At 35.8% G+C, this 18,862-nt stretch overlaps 1 protein-coding gene across 4 annotated transcripts in view; it reads right to left on the reverse strand.

Moving 5' to 3' along the window:
* The window catches only part of LINGO2 (leucine rich repeat and Ig domain containing 2), a 475,184-nt gene that overhangs the window by 99,403 nt on the left and 356,919 nt on the right, over window positions 1-18,862 (reverse strand). The window contains exon 2 of one of the 4 annotated variants that reach the window (XM_054286374.1): window positions 7,103-7,189. The exons of the other annotated variants lie outside the window; for them this stretch is intronic. Coding sequence (XP_054142349.1) covers window positions 7,103-7,147 — 45 coding nt within the window. The 5' untranslated portion in view covers window positions 7,148-7,189. The remainder of the gene's footprint in view (window positions 1-7,102; window positions 7,190-18,862) is intronic. 4 annotated transcript variants of the gene reach the window in all.

Raw genomic sequence — 18,862 nt, forward strand, 5'->3', positions numbered from 1 at the left:
TCCACACCCCCCCCGCTTTTACATTCCTGCTCTCTCTCCAGACTGTGCCACTGATTCTCACAGGAGTCTTAAATCCAATGACTTCAAAATGTTGAGAGAGGAGAAAGGAAGGGTTCCATAAAGCAAAGTTCTTCTGAAGTACTTGTGGATAAAGCACTTGATCTTTGTTTCAAACCCTGCATACATAATCATACAGAAGTTGTTTTACTAGGAGTGGAATAAAAAAAAAAAAAAAAGAAAAGAAAAGAAAAAAAGGAAGAAGAAAACAGAACCACAGAACTGGTTAATGTTATGTTAACAGCATTACTGAAAATGAGGGAACCCACAGGAAGCCTAAAAAACAAGTAAAATAGCAAAAAGCAAGCAAGCAGAGTTCTGCTTAGAATTACAGAAAAATGATAAAAGCTTTTTAGAATCACTTTAATATAGCATACATTAAATCCAGGATCAGATTTTTACCATTTGAATTCTAAATAATACATGAGTCATTGGTTTACCAAATTTTTTTCAGTGAATTCAGCTTTCAAAATGAACAATGGCAGATTAGGACTCAAGGTTAGAAAAGAATTGTACATACTCAGTTGCACATGTATTTCAAGGAAGCCAACTGAATGTACAGGATTGATGGAAAAAAGTGCAAGTTTCTTACCAGCCAGCAAACAATTTTGTTTACAAATGGTGATTTGAGAAAAAATGTTTGTTAAACAGATTCAGTTCTTATTGTCAGGTGCGGCAATGTTTCCACCTCAGTCCCTTTCACACGCAGATGATGACACAGGCCATACAGTCGGTACCACCAGGGCTTAGGGCTGCAATACTTCTCAAGCTGCTGTGATGCTCCTCAGCCGTCAGAGACAGCAACACAGGTGACAGACCATGCGTCACAGCTGTGCCCTTCAACTTTGGAGTATTCAGCCTTACTGAGCCCACATTTTTATTGTGATTTGACTGTGGCTTTTTTGGTTTGGTTTGGAGTTTTTGTGGGTTTTGTTTTTCCTAATAGTGAATGTAAGCAAGATGCAAATGAATCAAAAAATCCTTGCACTTACATACCTGGTGAGACAGAAAAAATTTCAAATCCTTCTATTCAGTGAATATTAGGGCAAATATTGCAGTATTACTTCTTCAATGTCTAAAGTGCTTTTCATTTTCAGAAACAAGAAAGTAAGCACCAATTACATGGGATAGATTTCTTTCTTCAGAGGTTTTACAACTGTGTAAGACCAGTAGAACAACAAATGTGAAAGCAAAGAGTCATTCTTCTGTTTTAAAAAACTTCTGTGAAAGAAATTATTTAGTAAGGAAATTCAGTCAGAATCTGCAAAAAGAAACAGATAAAATGGAGATTTGTCCCCCATTCTTTTTAAAAAACAGGCAGAATATAATTTTTCATTAAAACTTATTTAGTGATAAAGAAAGCTGTAAAAACAATTTCTTTGCAAAATTTTATGCAGTATTTTAAAAATAGCAGTAAGTCTTCAAACAGTCTTCAAGATGTGGACCACACCTCCATATATTGAACCTGTGAACTAAAATTTGTCTGCTTTGGATGTCAAGAAGGAATTTTAGATATGTGTGCAATGTATTTTACCCCTTTTTTTTTTTGCAGCTGAACTATTTTTAGGACCATTTCTATTACATGCGCTTCTCATAAACACTGTCAGCACTGGTTAAGTTTTCATTGTAGACAAAGCTCAGTTGTGCTAACTAAACTAAGACTTTTCGTCTGTGATAAATGAGCTCACTGCTGGCTATCCTATATATATATATCACATTATTCTCTGCTAGGAAGAAATGGATCAGCAGAAGTAGTTATTTTCTACTTGAGTTCTTAGAGTGGTGAAAAAGAAATCTTTAGTATATTTTATTGCTTTTGGATTTTTATTTTATATATTGATAAGAAAAATTAATTCTGACATTTGGAGAACTTCACAGGAAGTTATAGCCATCATTAAAAACACTAACCTGAATAGTCCTTAGCAGAAAATGATACAGATTTCTGAGACTGGAATTTTGACAAACAAGCAAAAATGGTTCACTGACAAATAGTTTTAGACAGTGAATTTAATGAGGAGTTTTTAATTAAGCAGACTCTAAGGTTTATAGAACAAGGATGAAACTGCTGAGGTTCATTTTTTATTCAGTGGGGACTCAAACTAAACAATATTAATGCTATATATATTTTCAAAGGAAGTTTATCATGGCATTTCATAAAAGCATGATTTCAACATAGATTTCATCTCCTTTTATTTTTTTCTCTTTGAGTGATTTTTCAAAGACTGGACAAAACCATGCAGTTCCTGGAATGAACTGGCATTCTGTGTGGGGTTCTTTCTATGACGGACTGTCTGACTGGACCTCTACTATTGCTTAAAAATATGAACACTTAAGCTTTGACTTTAGCATATAACTCTGGGTTATGTTCCAATAGATTCAAAGTATTTTCTTATTTTATAATGCCCTTGTGCTAGTACTTGTAATTTCCTTTATTATTTACTACTGCATTTTATTAAAATACTAAATCTGTATGTGAATAGTTTGATGATACACTATTATTTCATATAAATTTGACACAGTGTGGTGGGAAGCTTTACAAAAAAGCTATGTAGTTCTAAGTGCACTTCTTTTTTTCCACTATCTGAATATCAGTGCTGTGAAAACTAAAACATAAGCAGTGAAGAGCTGGGTGTTTAATCTCAAAGATAGGAGAAGCACCAAAGTGAGGTTTGGAAGTTTACTTGTTTAAGTTAGTTATTGAGTTAGCAAAGGAATGGGTTTTATGTGACCATTGGGAGGTCATCCCTCTTGTGACTTACTCAGCTTGGAAAATGTTTCTAATCTTACTGAATGATCAGTGAAGAAATACCTTGGTCATGCCACTTTTATAGCCAGTGATCAACTACTGATGCAGGATAAAGAGAAAACTGAGGCAAGCCAATGAAAACGATAAATCAACAAGAATCATCAAGAAGTCTGGAAACCAGGATTTATCAAGGATGACCAAAAGAGCAAGAAAAAAACAAGATGCTGCTTCGTACACAAAGCTTGTCTTTTCATGTACTTCATCTCTCTACATTTACCCTATATGTCTCCACAGGAAGATACCAAATTTGTCTCATTAAGGGACATATATTCTGAAGCAATGTCTTAGCATTTGAAGTATTTTATTTAATCTGCAGCAGTTGGCAAATAAACTAATAAAATTTAAGTTATTTAGTATCAAAGAAAACTGGTGGTTATGTAGCTGATTTGGGTTTGAATTATTGTGATCAGGTGGGCTTTTCAACTTGCCTTTGTAGTTTTTATAAGTATTCTGCAAAGAAAAAATAATTACGTCTCTTACAAGTACTGAATAATGATTTGGTCTAGAGAAGCATGCTGCAAACAAACAATTTTGCTTCAAGTCTTTTATCAGACTTCTCAAAGAAACAAAGTCTGCAAAATATGGGAGAGAGGAAATTTGGAAGATAGTGTTGATATTGGCAAAGATTTCCACCTCACATGTGATTTTTGATGGCAAAATTATTTTAAAACATAACAAAAGATAATAATGAATGTATTTTTTAAATGAAATCTCTGTATACTCATCTAGTCAAAATACTGGTGTAACTTCAAGAAGCATAACTAGGAGCTAATATACAAAATTTGTACTTAATCAGTACAAAGCAAATAAAGGAACTGATTACTTCTACAATATGAGAACAACTTAGGTGATGAAAGCCTTCTCACTAGATGTTATGACTGATCATAGGTTTACCCTGCTCTAAGCAAGAATCAAAATAGTTATTGAAATGTAATTCACTGTGGGTTGCGAAAATATAAGGAATATCTCCAACTCATAGTCTTCCTAAAGCAGCTTTTTAGAGGCTGGGCAAATATATCAGGGAAGCATTGCATATAGTTGTTTAGAATCTATATAATTGAAATATTATTTTGACTTATCACTAGGAATGGAATGCTGGGACAGGGGGATCTTCAATTTGACTTTGTATATCTGTTCTTATAGTTTCACATTTGCTTCATTTTTCTGGCCTTTTCTGCATTGAAATTCCATTCTTCCTTTATCAGTTTCTTCACAGGATTAACCTGGTGATCAGGTCGTATGCCACTGCTGCTGTCCTTTATTTGATATGAAAACTACAGGGTGCACAAAAGTTTGTTTGTATGATGTAGAGACATTGCCTGTTCTGGATGATGTGTTGTGTGCCGGAATCTGACTCCTACTCTGTCACATGGAAGTAATCTCATTGTTGCCATGAATTTGACAAGGTAATCACACCTTCTCACTGGAGTGCAACAATTACTGCTATTACTTGCTATGTGCTTGACTAGCATTTCAAGGCTCATCTCAAGAAATTATTTTTTCTTGCAAATTATATAAATGTATTGCAGGTGCTGTTTTATTTCTTGAGATGGTGTACATAATTCACTGTGTTATGTACAGTGAATTTTGGCTCCATCAAACAAGTCATTACAAATCCTTAGAAAAGTTTGAAATAATGCAATTTACCTGCACATGAAGGCCTACATGCGGAATTCTCAAAAAATTTGCAATTTTATCTGCCAGTCCAAATATCTACACATATAGCTGTCTATGTGTTTTGATTTATACTTCCTCAAATCTTTTCTATTGAATGATGGCTAATACTAGCTTTGCCTCATCCTGCATCAAGCAGTAAGCATACAACGGAAAATTATATGAAATTTCCTCATTATTATTAAAGATATTCTCCCATAGGAGAAAGGAGTTTCCACTTGCTCCTCCACTCCAACACTATTTCCACAAAACACAGGCACAGATACTTGTAAAAGATTGCATTCATACATCATAGTTGCATTTTCAAGTTTTAGATTTTTTTTCATCTCTCTTGGCTAAAGAGTTTGATTCTAAATTTTGGGTCAAATCAATGATTTAGTTCTCATGTTTGCTTTGGTTCTCCTATGAACGTAATAAAAATAAAAAAATGAAACTGATCTTGAATTGATGGGGAAGTTGCCAAGCGTGTAAGCTAGTCATAAGAAACCTAATATAAAATAACTGTTCCTTTCAAATTTTCAAACAGTGAAACTCTACATTAATAGATAAAAGAAATAATTGCTTGAAGAGCAGCTACTCAGAAAGGATTTTTAACAACCTATGGATATGTCAATAATTCTCCACTGCTTTAGAATAAATTTTCTCTTGGAAAATGGCTATATTTAAAGAAAATATTTGTTTTTCAGGTTTTTTTTTATGCAATAGGCATCAAATGAAAAGAAAGTGAAGGGCAGACTTTGAAGAGTGATGAACTTGATAAGAGTCCAAAAATGATTTCAATATCTATGTGGCAAAAGTTATTGTAGGTTCCATTTAAACAAGTCACTGTCTAATATTCTATTTCTGGCATGTAAATCATTTGACTACCATCCAAAAAAGAACAGTGTTACTCTGCATTGACCTGATTTATTATACAGTGGAAAGAGGAACACAATTTTTCCATCTCTAAAAGTATTTTCCACATGGAATGCTTCATACCTGAATTTATTTCAATAAATAATTAGAATATGTTGAACTTATATAGTTTTGAATTTCCACATATCTTCTTTGTATGGAGCATTTAACCTTCTCAGAAAGAGGCAACTTTGGTTTGATGTATAAATTATGCAAATGAGACACAGCTGTGAATAACAGAACTGAAAGTGGACAGGTGATCAGTAAAATTATTTTGTCATGTGCACTGAAAAGTCTGCTTAGGAACAGTCAGTAAAACCTGTTGCCTATGCTGGATTCACCATAGCGGCATGCAGATGTTCTCAGGGGCTGGAAAGGTGTCCAGGTAGTCTAGGAGGTTTGTTTTACATCACAGGGAACCAAATGTTAAGAGTTATCTTTCAGAGAAGACTTTGCTCACTGATGTATTGAGCCACCTTGTACCTGTCAATTTATGTGGCAAGAGGCACTAATCCTCCTCTCATTAGCCTACTAAAAACATTCAGCAATCAATTACTATAGAAATATTGAAATAATTTAAGTTCCTGTCTAAGAGAATGTCAGGTGCACATTTCTGTACAACACACAAATCGGCTTCATGTTTTTAGGAGCTTGTATCCCACAAGCTGGGATGTGTAATTTCTGGATGTAAGTCAAGCCCAGATGATTAACAACTTCAGAACATGTAAATCTATCTTGTACTTCTGAGAAGGTAAAAAGGCACAAGATAAAATATTTATGTGAAATAAAAATATCTATATGAAAAAATGCTACTGTTTTCCATCCAGTGTGCTCTCTGTAGGTCCAGAGATAAATCACAATCAAGTGGGTTATTCCCATGAGGTAATTCATAAAATAGGGAGTGCTAGCTTGTCATTACTGAGGTCTTAGAAAGGAAACAAAATGGTTTTCCCTTCTCATAAGAGCCTGCCTTTTCCCCATGCCACCAGCAATTTACTCAGTATGATGCCATGTCAATCCCAGAAGTGAATTATTTATTTTCTGCAATATATCTACTAACTGCTTTCAGGTTTTTATAGTTTTTAGCTAGTTCTCACAAGACAGACTACAAGTGAAGATGTAGGGATTAAAAATAAAATAATCAAAAAGCATTTTCTCTACTTTGAGGGCTGGATGGGAAGAGAAATAAAAGGAAACCTGAATGCATATGCATAAAACTAGACCATTGTGAAAGCAGCTAAAGCAATTGTTCTGTCTTCTGTGCGAATAATTGTTCTAAAAAAATTGTTAATACTTCAGGGTTGTAAATTTTTTTTTATCCCTTTCACACTCTTGAATATATAAAGTACAAAATAAAAGAGAAGTTCAATGAACAGAGAGAAAACACAGTGAAAACTCTTTATCCAGATTGCCATTTAATGCCTTGCTCACTTCTCTTATTGTAGAAAATTCATCTCTCATTTAAAACCTGTTGTCACTGCAGCCTTTCCAATACTTGTGCTCTTTTCTCTCTCCTTTCCACGTGTGCCATATTTCCTCCCACAGGCCTGAAGATTACAGGTCGTGTATCTCACCCTACCTGAACAGGTGTTGTGCCCAGGGGTCCACAAGGCTCAGACATCAGCCTTTGCCTCCATGGAAAACTGATCTAGGTCTCCTCCCTCTACTCACCATTGACTTCAACAAAATCTGCAGAAATTCCAATCTGTGAGGCATCTACTCTGCTGTATTTGATCCAAACTTGTCAGCTCCAGGTTCCTGGAGGAACAAGAATGAGAAAAAGCAACCAATTCTGTAGGATTCTTTCCTTAGGCGCATACAATACAAGGGAGAGTGATGACAGCATGTACAACACTGGGTCAAAAAGCAGCATTTCATGAAATATCTAAATGTCTTTAGGCACTTCTTAAATGTCTATTAATGCAAAATACAGAGACAGAGCAATGTACAGACTGAATAGGTTAAACGATTTCCCCCAAAATTACCTACTAAATGAGATCCTATGACATTTTTGTGACAAACTCTAAATCATTACATAGAAAAAGCAGAGCCGAATTCTATTACAGTCCTCTAGTGCTGGCCATCAGAACCACCTCATACTTCCCCTCTTGATGGGGACCACTAAGAATCTATTAAAATCTGACTATTCATTTACTCAGATGGAATGAGATTTTTATATACATGTGGTGATCTGAGGTTAACTGTAAGCACAGGAAGGTCCCTGGTCCACAGACCCATCATGGACCTGTTGTCTTCTGTCAACAGCAGGATTTGTAATATAGGATCATTCAAATAGTCTTAAAACATATTCTTAAGATATATTTAATGCTGATGGACCATCTATTTGGCAAGAACTGCTCCATAATGGGAATAGATTGGTCTATTCCAGTAAAACATGATTTCTCCTCCCTCTTTTCAGCATAAAAGAAGATTAATTATTACAATATTTATCCTATTTCTTCAAAATTAGGCATCAGCATGTGCTGACATGCTTAGTTATTGATGCCACATTATATAAAATATTGCTGTTGTGGGGGTACAGACTTTAGAGCTTTTGAAAGTAGATGAGTAAATTTTCATTTTCACCTTGTTAGGTCAGTATAATATTGTCATTAAAAACTTCTGAAGACCTCAGAAGAGAATGAAGAGTTTCAACAGTGCAAGGAGGAAAGCTACAATCTTCCAAAAGCAGCTAAGCAAGCTTCATTTGACTTCAAGAGGATGTTTTAATGAAGAGCAATAAACATTTCTTCCCAAAATTAGTTTGAAATTATATGAGACTGACACAGAAAATTTCATCCCAACTGAATAAAATTCAAACCCCAGCCCAGTGTGCTCTCAGACTGCTCTATAGAGGTTACTGCATCACAGATAGGCAACTGAAGGTAGCACTTTTTAAAGTATCTTGTTGTCATGCTGACAATATCAGCAAGTTTTCATGCTTGACCTCACCCCAATCTAATCATAGTCTGACAATCTGCTGCATAATACTCTTGTGGCAACCTCTGTATCTTCCTCATTGTTTAAATGCCCTGTAGAGTGGATTTCTCCAGGGAAAGTACAACGTGGGAAAGAGAGGGGAGAAAATAATTTGCTACCTATACATACTGTTCTAGCTGTAATTAGTAAGATGTGAGAATGTTCCGCTTCGTATCCACAAGAGATGTTTTCACTATGAAATGAAATTGAATCAACAAGCCATAACTGTTAAACAATTTCCAGGAAATAAACAGACATATTAATAATATATCTAAGCATATTTTGGACTTCCTGATTTCTTAATATACCTAAAGGTATTACTAAAGAGAATGAATTCTTCAGTGAGGGCTGAAATACTTTACAAGGAGATAAATCTTATTCCTAGTTTTTCCAAGTTTAATTTTGAAGGAATCGTTTTTACTTCTGTCTTCCAAAGTTTAAACTTAGAACTCAGTAAATGAAAATTTTTCTCAAATTATGTAGCAGAAGCTCCTCCACAAGATTTCATGTGATTCTTGGCATTGCTTACACAGCATCTCAGACTTTCGAGAGCAATGTGACTTCTTATCAACTTCGTTTAAAATACAGGTTTAATTGTCCACTTTGAAACAAGAGATGCACCAAAATTACAGAGTGTTTTATTTCTGTGGCCTCTGTTATGTTTCTTTGGGAAGAGTAATCCAAATCAGATCTTTGGAAGGAGGGAAGATTTCCTGGAACTGCTTTGATGGAATGGGACTGAAACTTCAGAGAGCAGCAAAAAGAATTCTAGCTGGGAAAATACATCTTATTCAAAGAGAGAAAAACTAAATTAAGGGATAAAAACATAAGCCTCCAACAGATTGAAATAATTGTTTCTAGGGACAAACTGCATTACAATTTGGATAGTCATGTGTTAGCAAAAAACAAGAATCCACCTTGGCAAATACATAGCAAGTAGGGGAACAGCTAATATATATATATGTATTGCATAAACCTTTTCTGTTCAAACCAGTACATTTAAGCATTCTTTGTCAAAAACTACCTAATACTTACACTACTGCCATAGTAAGGAAACAGGCTTTTCTTTAATTTAAAAGCCTCTCCTTCCTTAGAGTGTTTGGCACTCGGAAGTCTCAGCAGTTCTTTCCCAAGTTCTACACAACTTGCATTGTCCAACACAATATTTTTCCTTTTTATTATTTTTCTGAGGAAATTAATTTCCAACACAAAATACGTTAAATTTTGGTTAGAAGAACCTCTAACCAAACCTGGCCACCCTCAAATTCCTTTTAAAGTTAATGGTCTCTTCTGTGAGTGGAAAAATATAGGGGGGCCATAAAGAGAAGTATAGAGACATATGTAATGCTTATTACACTAGAAAAATTGAATTTATTTAAATGCTGAAAAGATTTGCATAACATTGGTCTATCTTGTACTTCAGATTTGAGTTTTTAAAATTATGTCATCTTCCCTCATGATTCTGCGATTCCTTATAACTGGCTTCAAATAATTGAAAACATACTTTCTTTTTCTACCACCTTCCTCCTGACCCATGGGTAAGAATATTTAAATTGGTGAGTTATTCTTGCACAGTTATAAGACATTTCCTCACAATATCTGATCTATGAACAGAACAAGAAAATGAGAATGTGACTATCTTAGACTCCAAGAATTAAACCTTTGAATTGTGGGAAAATTTGTCTTCTCTATTGTCTAGACTAGGTTATTGCAAACTATTTATGAGAGAGAAAGAATACAAAAAATCCATAGCCCAGCAATAAGAATTGTATGAAAATTGCAACTTACTTTCCAGTTCTCCTACAACTCTGAATTACCAAAAGAGCTTGTAATATTTTAAAAAGAAAAGTATTATATTTCTCTTAGGGGCCTGTCTTCCCTTATTTTTAAAGATTATCCCTTCCGTAGTCCCTAACAAACTAGCTCCTTCATGATTTATAGATATTCAGCATATACATTTTATAGATAATAAGAAAATTTATATTTGCTTAGTTTGCTGATGAAACTCTTCCTTTTCTTCACCCTTAGAAGAGGAATAAATATCATCTTACGGTCTCTAATAGACTGTCAGAAATTGCAATTGAAACAAATGGGCTCTCCAGGACTCTAAAATGCTGAGCCAGGAGTTCAGACTGCTGGAATAGCAGTGGGAGACTATCAGTATCTTCTGCAGAAGAGCTGGAATTCTCTTTTATTCTTTTTAATGGAAATACATTAGAAATATGTTTTATCTTTTAATCTCTGGAAAACATGGGATTAACTCTTTTCTCTCCCTCAGTGCACATCCTTGGGAAAGCCTGCTGTTGACTTTCTCAAAGTATGAAGTAAAATGTCCAATGAAAACAAATCAAAATGCTATAGAAAAAGATTAAATACCCAAAAAATGCACTATCTCAGTTTATTTATTGATTAGAATAATGCAGTTATATTTCTATTCCCTTTGTTTTTAATTTGAACTTTATTCTTGATGAATAACTTTGATTTAACCCTCCCCCCCATAACTTTCCTATGCTAAAAAAAAAATCTGCAGTCCTTACTTTTATATGAAGCAAAATTAATACATTGTCCCCATATATCTAAACTGGGTATCTATGGTCTCTGTTTCTGGTGTGACTTACTTTTCTGTTTTCCCATATGTTTGAAATGCAAGTATGCCTCTGATCTCTCTCTAGTGTGACAGTGTTAAACTGTCACTAAAAATCACATTTTCCATTGATAAAATTGGCGGAGACGGGTAATCAAGCCCCTGGCATTACTTTCAGGTACCAAATTGAGTTTGTCTGCACAGCAACTCAAAAGCTTTTGGGTTAGGATGTGCAATGAGCAGATTCACTATAGAAATCACTGAAGGAGAATAAATCGTAAATACCATCAGTTTTTTTACCATAATAATTTCTCAAGGACAGATTATTCTTCAGTTTTAAAATGAAAATCCAATTTGAATGCTAGGTGGGAGCTGTGCAGAAGGAAAAGTGCAAAGCAGATGTACCAACATTTTTCTGCAGCAGATAAAGTGCAGAACTGACACGCAGATTTTTTATATATGCTTAGGTTACTAAGAAAAGAGAAGTGAATAGGAGAAGTAAAGAAAAGCTGATGGACTGTGACATTTCTTCTGTTTATGTGTCTACTTCACTGACACTTGACAGTTATTAAAGTTGTTCTCATGTTTGAGGGAGTCATTTCCAATTGCCTGTACATGTAAAAGCTTTCAAGAGAAATACAATGTATCACTTCAAGTGTTCCGCAGTTTAAAGTTTTTCCTATTTAGACCTCTACTTTGTACAAGTTTTCCAGGCAGAGGGAGAGCACAAGGATTGACTTGTTCTGACACTCTCTGTTGCGGCCTCTCTCCTGACTTTTTCTTATGCCCCAGATGCTATATCTTTACATAATGACAGTGAAAAACAAGCACAACATGGCTTTCACATTCCAAACTAGGTGACGTACTTCATTTCCCTTTAAAAGCACGTGCCTAATTTGACAATTTTTTTTTTGTCAATGCAAAGACAAAGATGCCTGTTCAAAGGCAGCTGGTAGATGACACAGAAATAAAGGATGATGGCTGAGCTAAATGAGGAAATTACAGATATAATTTTGAAAAATACGGAAACCCAACACATACAATGCAGATGACACTTCAGGAAATTGCTTCATATTGAACAAAATTTATTCAAGAAAGATGCCTACCAACCCATCCTTTCACAAGGGTATAGGTGTTAAGGTTTGGCTCCAAGTGAAAGTTATAGCATTTAGATGCCATAATGTACTTTCTGTAAAAGGGAAAAAATACAGCTGATGCTTCTCCTAGGTTGGATTAGTCCCACAGTCTTTAAAGACTTAATAAATGCAGCTGCAGTTTTCATAATTCTGAATTGCATAGGCTTAGCCTAAAAGGTAAAGTGTTTGTGACTGCCTGTGCTTCCTACTAGTCTGGAAAATGAATGTTACAAACTCTACACGTATATATTTTTTCCTACCAAATAAAAAACCTAATCCAGTGTGACTTTAGTAGCAAGAATATTAAACAGAAATCAAATACCCTGAAAACCCAAATCCTCTACCATCTCTCTTTTCTAGCAGCAGTGACTGCTCCACTAAGGCTACCATATTGTGCTCATCTATTTTGAAACAGCCCTGTTAGAGAGTCAAGAATCAAATAAGTGTCTGGGCTGCAAAGTGTTAAAATCTGCTGCCTGGGCCTCATTCCTGTAAGCAGAATCAAGTGTTCCTATGAGTCTGTTAATTTGTTGGTACCTTTAGTAAGCTTTCTGTGTAGAGAACAGAATGTAGAAATGTACTCTGAAATCCATATCGACAAATCTGCTAATTAAATGTCAATCATAAGACCAGTTCAGCTAGACTCTACTTCCAAGACTATTAATGTTTCTAGTGTTGAGAGCTGAAATAAAAGCACATCAAGGAACAATAAAACCCACACAATATCACTATCCTTACATTTTCCATGCAGAATCTAATTTTCATGAGGAATTTAACTTTCCGTTTTCCAGGAACTGAAACCGGTGGAAGATTTTCCTGAACATGGCTACGGAAGAAGAATGACACTATTCTTGGTGAACTCATTAATCTTTCTCTCTATCAGTATTTAGTCATGGCAGCAAAAAGTAAAAAAATCTGTGTATAAGATATGGGGTTTTAAATGAATCGAGTAGCTGATGTTCAGGAATGGGTAACTGAAAAAATAAGGGCATTAAGTGACAGATGTGCCTGTGCTTGAATAGCCATAGAAAAGATTCATATCACAGTGTATTTTAAAGGTTATCAAGAGCTGTAGGACAACAAAACTATAATGTAGTGCTTTTAAATGCATTTGTACTGCTAATAAGATGCGATTGGTAAATATGTCAGAACAACGACTTACTCTAGGATGTCACCCTGGGAGACAATTTGGGGTCATGGAAGAAAGGAAAAAAGATTAAATCTAAATCAAGTTTTCGATTTATGGAATTGAAGTTAATGTAAGAAAATTAGCATAACTAAATTTAGCAGTAAAGAGAAAAAATCAAAATCAGTGCTTGTAAATAAAGGCAAACTATATAAGTTTACCTCACATAGCAGTGTGAGTTCATATAGTGTTCTGAACATAGTCTTACAACTTTACATACCTTTTTCATGTATGACCTTGTTCTTTATCACATTTCTGCTTTTATTTCAAACACTGTACTGTAAGTACAGTGTTTGAAATCAAAGTAATACAGGGTAGTATTAATAAAAAGGGAAAATGTAGCTAGAGAGGCACAGAACAAATACAGACAAGGTATGTTGTAGTCAAGGATTTAAATCTAGCTATAAAAGAAAGGCAATAGAAAACTTTTGAAATAACATGTCAAGCATACTTCACAACAAATTAAAAGATCTCATTATAACTATTGCTACAATCCATTGAAGTATAACATAAAACAGTAGCATGAGATATTCAGGAAATCCAGTTACTTAAAGGAAACTATCCTTGAATCAAAACAATTAAAGTGAAAGAGTGAAAAAAAAGTCTTAAGTTGTGAATGGGTCTCAACTGTTATGTCCCCTTTGTTTCCAGGAAGACATCACAAATGTAACTGTCATATCACTTAGAATTTTAGGTTCTTTCACAGGTACTGCATTTGAAAATTATGCTTAAAAACTTGAAATCCTATACAGCTGTACAGTGTAGACCCAAAAGGAGCTCAACCAAAACCAGAGTCAGACACATATACACCAACACTTCTGTAAATTTAGCAAAAAAGAAACAAAATCTGGGTTTTATATTGTGATCATCACCATGATCTTTATACCGGACAGCAGATACACAGAAGTTCAGTTTCTGCTTGAAAAGTAGGCATAGATTTTGTCTTGATTCACTTCCCCTACAGAAAGAACAGCTGAATCATTTTTTAAATGATGAAAACTTCCACATACCTCTCAATTGTTTCCACTGCTATAGTTCACTTTTCAAGACTTTCACCCAAATACTGCAAATTTCTGCAAATCTACCTAGTTATCCAAAATAGTTTTGGGAGAACATAATTCTTTCTCTTGCAGAAAATAGGAGCAATATTATTCCATAACCTGTATCTTACTGAATAACCTGTATCTTACTGCAGAGTTTTGTAACCAGAAAATAGGAAAATTCAATCATATAAAGTTATTACACAGTAATAACTGTGATGACAAGTACATAGAAATACCGTGAGTATGGAGTGAGTATGTCGATATGTTCTTCACCTTTGCTATGTAATAAGGATTTACAAGAACATTGAAAAATCTAGGAACCCTTCCATATGTCTAATATGAACTACACTTGGAAAAACTCCTAGATAGCATTCAGAATGTTCATGTGCATCTGAGAGAACTTCATTCATATTACACTAATAAAAGAATACACCTGAATAACAATCGTTACCTTGATGGATGGTCTATGCATAAAGGTAAAGAACACTGAATATTAGTGGGAAAACTAATTAATTATGCTAATGGTTGGAACTTCCCCAAGATTTTGTATGTAAGTCAGTAACAAATGGGTCTCCCTTCTGCCACAAATGTTACTTTATTTCATTAAAGGGAAAATTCTATTTGGTTTATTTCATTAAAGGGAAAACGTTTTAATTTTCTGGGGTTGGTCTGGCTGTCTGCTCTTCATTCCTTGTAATGCCTGAGTGCAAGAAAAAGGCAAAAATTACTGCAATAGAAAAGTTTCTGGCTCCCCCTCAGTATACCATCCAGCACTTACTGCCATAAGAAGTCCTGTACATACTACAGCAAATATATGGTTCAGAAGGCATCATACATAGCGGAATGTACAGGTTGAACACAAGGATGTCAACATCATTTCAAAATTATTTATTATCTCCTTAGTAGTTAAAATAAAAATCTACAGTTTGTTTCTGACAGTTTATTAATTATGTATTTAATTCATAGGCTATGTTTATGAACAGCCTTTAATTCTGAATCCTACTATATATTTTTGTAGCTTTAACTCAAGGTATTTAAAAAGTGATTAAGGAGCTTAGAAATAAAGTCTTATTTCTCAATTTAGGTGAGTTTATACCTGAAAGGGAAAAACCCACCCAATACCTTGCTAAGTAACTTAGCCTAGATGCCTGTAATTTACTGGTTCACACAAGCCTATTCTAGGATTAAGTAATTCTTTTTTTTCCATCTTATTTTCTCCCCTCCTCATCCTACTGAGGAGGGGGCTGATGGAGTGTCTTAGTGGGCACCTTTGTCCAGCCACAGTGTAGCTTATATTCCCTTCTCTATGTATCGGCTTGGCAACATTCACTGTCTAAGCTCATATAGCTCAACTCTTAGAATGGACAAAAAAAGGGGTAACCAGCAAAACAAACTGGCCACTGGAGAGGCTGGAAGTCATGTGTTCAATGACAGCATACACTTTGCTACACAGACTCACAGAATTACCTAGGTTGGAAAATACCTTTAGATCACTCAATACACCCATCCACCCAGCACTACCACTGTAACCCCTAAACCACATCACTAATGACTGATCCAGATGCCTCAAGCATCCTTAGGAATAGGGAGTCCACCATTTCCCAGGGAAATCTATTCCAATTGCTTGATCACCTCGACAGGTGATCATAATATACAAATTGTATATTGGTTTAATATACAAATTGTATATGAGAAAAAATTATTTTCGAGTATACAATTTGAATCTCCCCTGTTACGGCCAATGGCTTATAGCCATTTCCTCTTGTCCTGGCCGTGCAGGCACAGCAGAAAAGAATGAACCCCTCACTACACCCTCCTTTCAGGAGCTGTGGAGGGTGATTGTGTCACCCCTGAGCCCCCTCTTCTGGAAATTAAACAACCCCAGCTCCCTCAGCCATGTCTCATAAGATACATTTTCTGGGCCTTTCATGAGCCTTGTTGCCTCTCACTGCTGTATTGGATTTGTATGGCCTGGTTTTGGTGGGGATGAGGGCGCTGAGGGGGCATAGAGGAGTTTTCTGTGAGAAGCTGCTGGAAGTTTCTACCACGTCTAGCAGAGACAATTCCTGATAGCTCTGAAGATGAACATGCTGCTGGCCAAGACTGGGTCAATTAAAGATGGTAAAGCCTCTGTGAAAACATATTTAGGAAGAAATCAAAGGATGTGGGTGACACCGGCTGGGGGTTTATTTACAGACACGAATGAGACGGGGCTGCTGGGAAAGTGTCTCGAGCTATTAATGTTTTCAGCATCAGTCTCATTACATGATTATGATAATGGGAAGATGCTAACAGCTCACAATCCAGGGAGCAGGCCAAAAACCTTAATGCTACAACATACTTTATAAGCTTCTTGACCAATCACACAAAGCAAAAGCATATTGACAGTAGTTCTATCCAATCACCATAAGCACATGGACCTTTGTTTAAAACAATGCTTGCTTATTTCAAATACAATACCTACTTGTAAGCCTCAAAACAAAACACACAGAGCTCCATTATTAAGCTTTAACCTTCCTAATATCTTGCTAGATAAACTTTCTGCAGTTTAGAGAGCTATTCAGACAAGCATTAATACACAAGTTTATTGTTCTATTTGCCCTTGCAAATAGAGGAATGACTCTTGTGAGAGGAATGGCTATGTAGACACCAAGATCAGTGGAGAAGGATGGGTGTAGATCCTCCAGGCACTGAAGCTGAGATTCCCCTGCAGGCCGTGGTGCAGACCATATTTTTGCCCCTGCAGCCCATGGAGGTCCATGGGATCGCAGAGATCCACCTGCATCCTGTGGAGGAGCCCCATGCTAGAGCAGGTGGATAACTGGAGTAGACTGTGGTCCTGTGGGAGACCCATGGAGGGAGGGGCCCTGCCCCCAGGCTGCAGCAGTCTGTCCTTGATGGACTGCACCCCATGGAAGAGTGACCCACACTGCAGCAGTTTGAGGGGGACTGGTGCCCAAGGGAGGGATTCACGTGCAGCAGGTCACAGGGAGCTGTTGTTAATGAGATGGAGCTGCATCAGAGACATTCATGGAGAGCTGTCTCTCATGGGAGAGACCCCAGGGTGCAGCAGGAAAATGACTCCTCTCCCTGAGCAGTGGGAGCAGCCTCAGGTGGTGAACTGACCATAACCCCCATGGTAGAGCTGGAAGGTGGGATGGGCAGGGTGGGTTTTTAAGAGCTCAGTTTATTCTCATTATCCTGCTCTTTATTAATTTTATTAATAAAAATTCACTCCATATCTCTAAATTGAGCCTCTTTCACCCATGATAGTATCTGATGTGTGATCTCTTTCCGAGCCCTTAATTTCAACCCAGGAACCCTTTGTTAAATTTTCTCTCCTCTGTCCAGCTGCAGAAGGGAGTGAGTGAGCAGCTTTGGTGGGTACCTGGCATCTGGCCAGGGCCAACCCATGACAACTTGACATGCTTCAGCACCTCAATGTCCTCTTTGAAGTGAAACCAAGTTTTCTAATGCAGAAAAATAGAAGTTGGAATGGACTGCTATCCACTTAGAACTCACTTACTGGGAGAGATCCCTATCACTCTGAAATGAGTGCAAACACAGACTGAACCTACACATTTTAATGAATACAGTTAAATAAATATAAATCACTCTTGAAATAAGTGGTGAATGATATGAATTAAATCGAAATAAAACTCAGGAAATCAACTAAAACATGTCTTTTCTCCAGTTGTACAGAAAATTTTTCAAAATTTTAGTTTAGGAGTTGTATGTGAAATTTGCTGAAAGCACTTTCAAAATCTCAAGTTAGATTAGAAATGATCTAGCAGGTTATATAAAATATAATATTTGCATAGATTCAAAACTCATCATGTAAATTGTTCCTATAACTGGGGAAATTAATTTTAAATTATAAATGCAATCCTAAAAAAATCAAAAATGAGCAGTTATTAATTTTAAAACCCTGAATATTCAGCTCCTATCAACTGTTATCTTATTGGAAAATAATTTATTAAGCCTTTTAAGAAATTCTTTTTAGCTTTTGTTCCTTGTGTTTAAAATACCCTGATTTACAAGTAGAAATTTAATTTTTTGTTCCCATTTTTCAAATTACCTATTGCAGTCAAAATCCTTTTACTTTTTCTCTTCCTTTCAGAGTTCATAGCTCACGAATAAATGATGGTTCAGTCACCCTGGAGACTAAATGCTGCTAATCCCTTTTTCTTATGAGTGATAAGTGAGGGAAGGTTCAATATGTCTCAACTTTGATTAGAATTTAAAAGAATTCTTATTTTGATGGGGACTGTCACAAGGTCTCTGATCCTCTGATGAGTCTTGAGTTGTGTCAAGTAAGGTAGATCAAGTGATTATAAAACGAGATCAGTAGAAGAGCTTTAGAAATCAATGTGCTTTTGTGGAAGGCACTAGGTTGAGGGGAGATCGAAAGGCAAAGGTCTGTGGACTCTCAACTCTTCTGTTCATTATCTCAGTAAAGCAGGGGAGAAAGGTGGGTATTGCACATCCTCTTAAGTATTCTAA

Source organism: Melozone crissalis, unplaced genomic scaffold, assembly GCF_028551555.1.
Source record: "Melozone crissalis strain CALT ecotype California unplaced genomic scaffold, PUWL_Pcris_2 ptg000005l_1, whole genome shotgun sequence".
Taxonomy (NCBI): domain Eukaryota; kingdom Metazoa; phylum Chordata; class Aves; order Passeriformes; family Passerellidae; genus Melozone; species Melozone crissalis.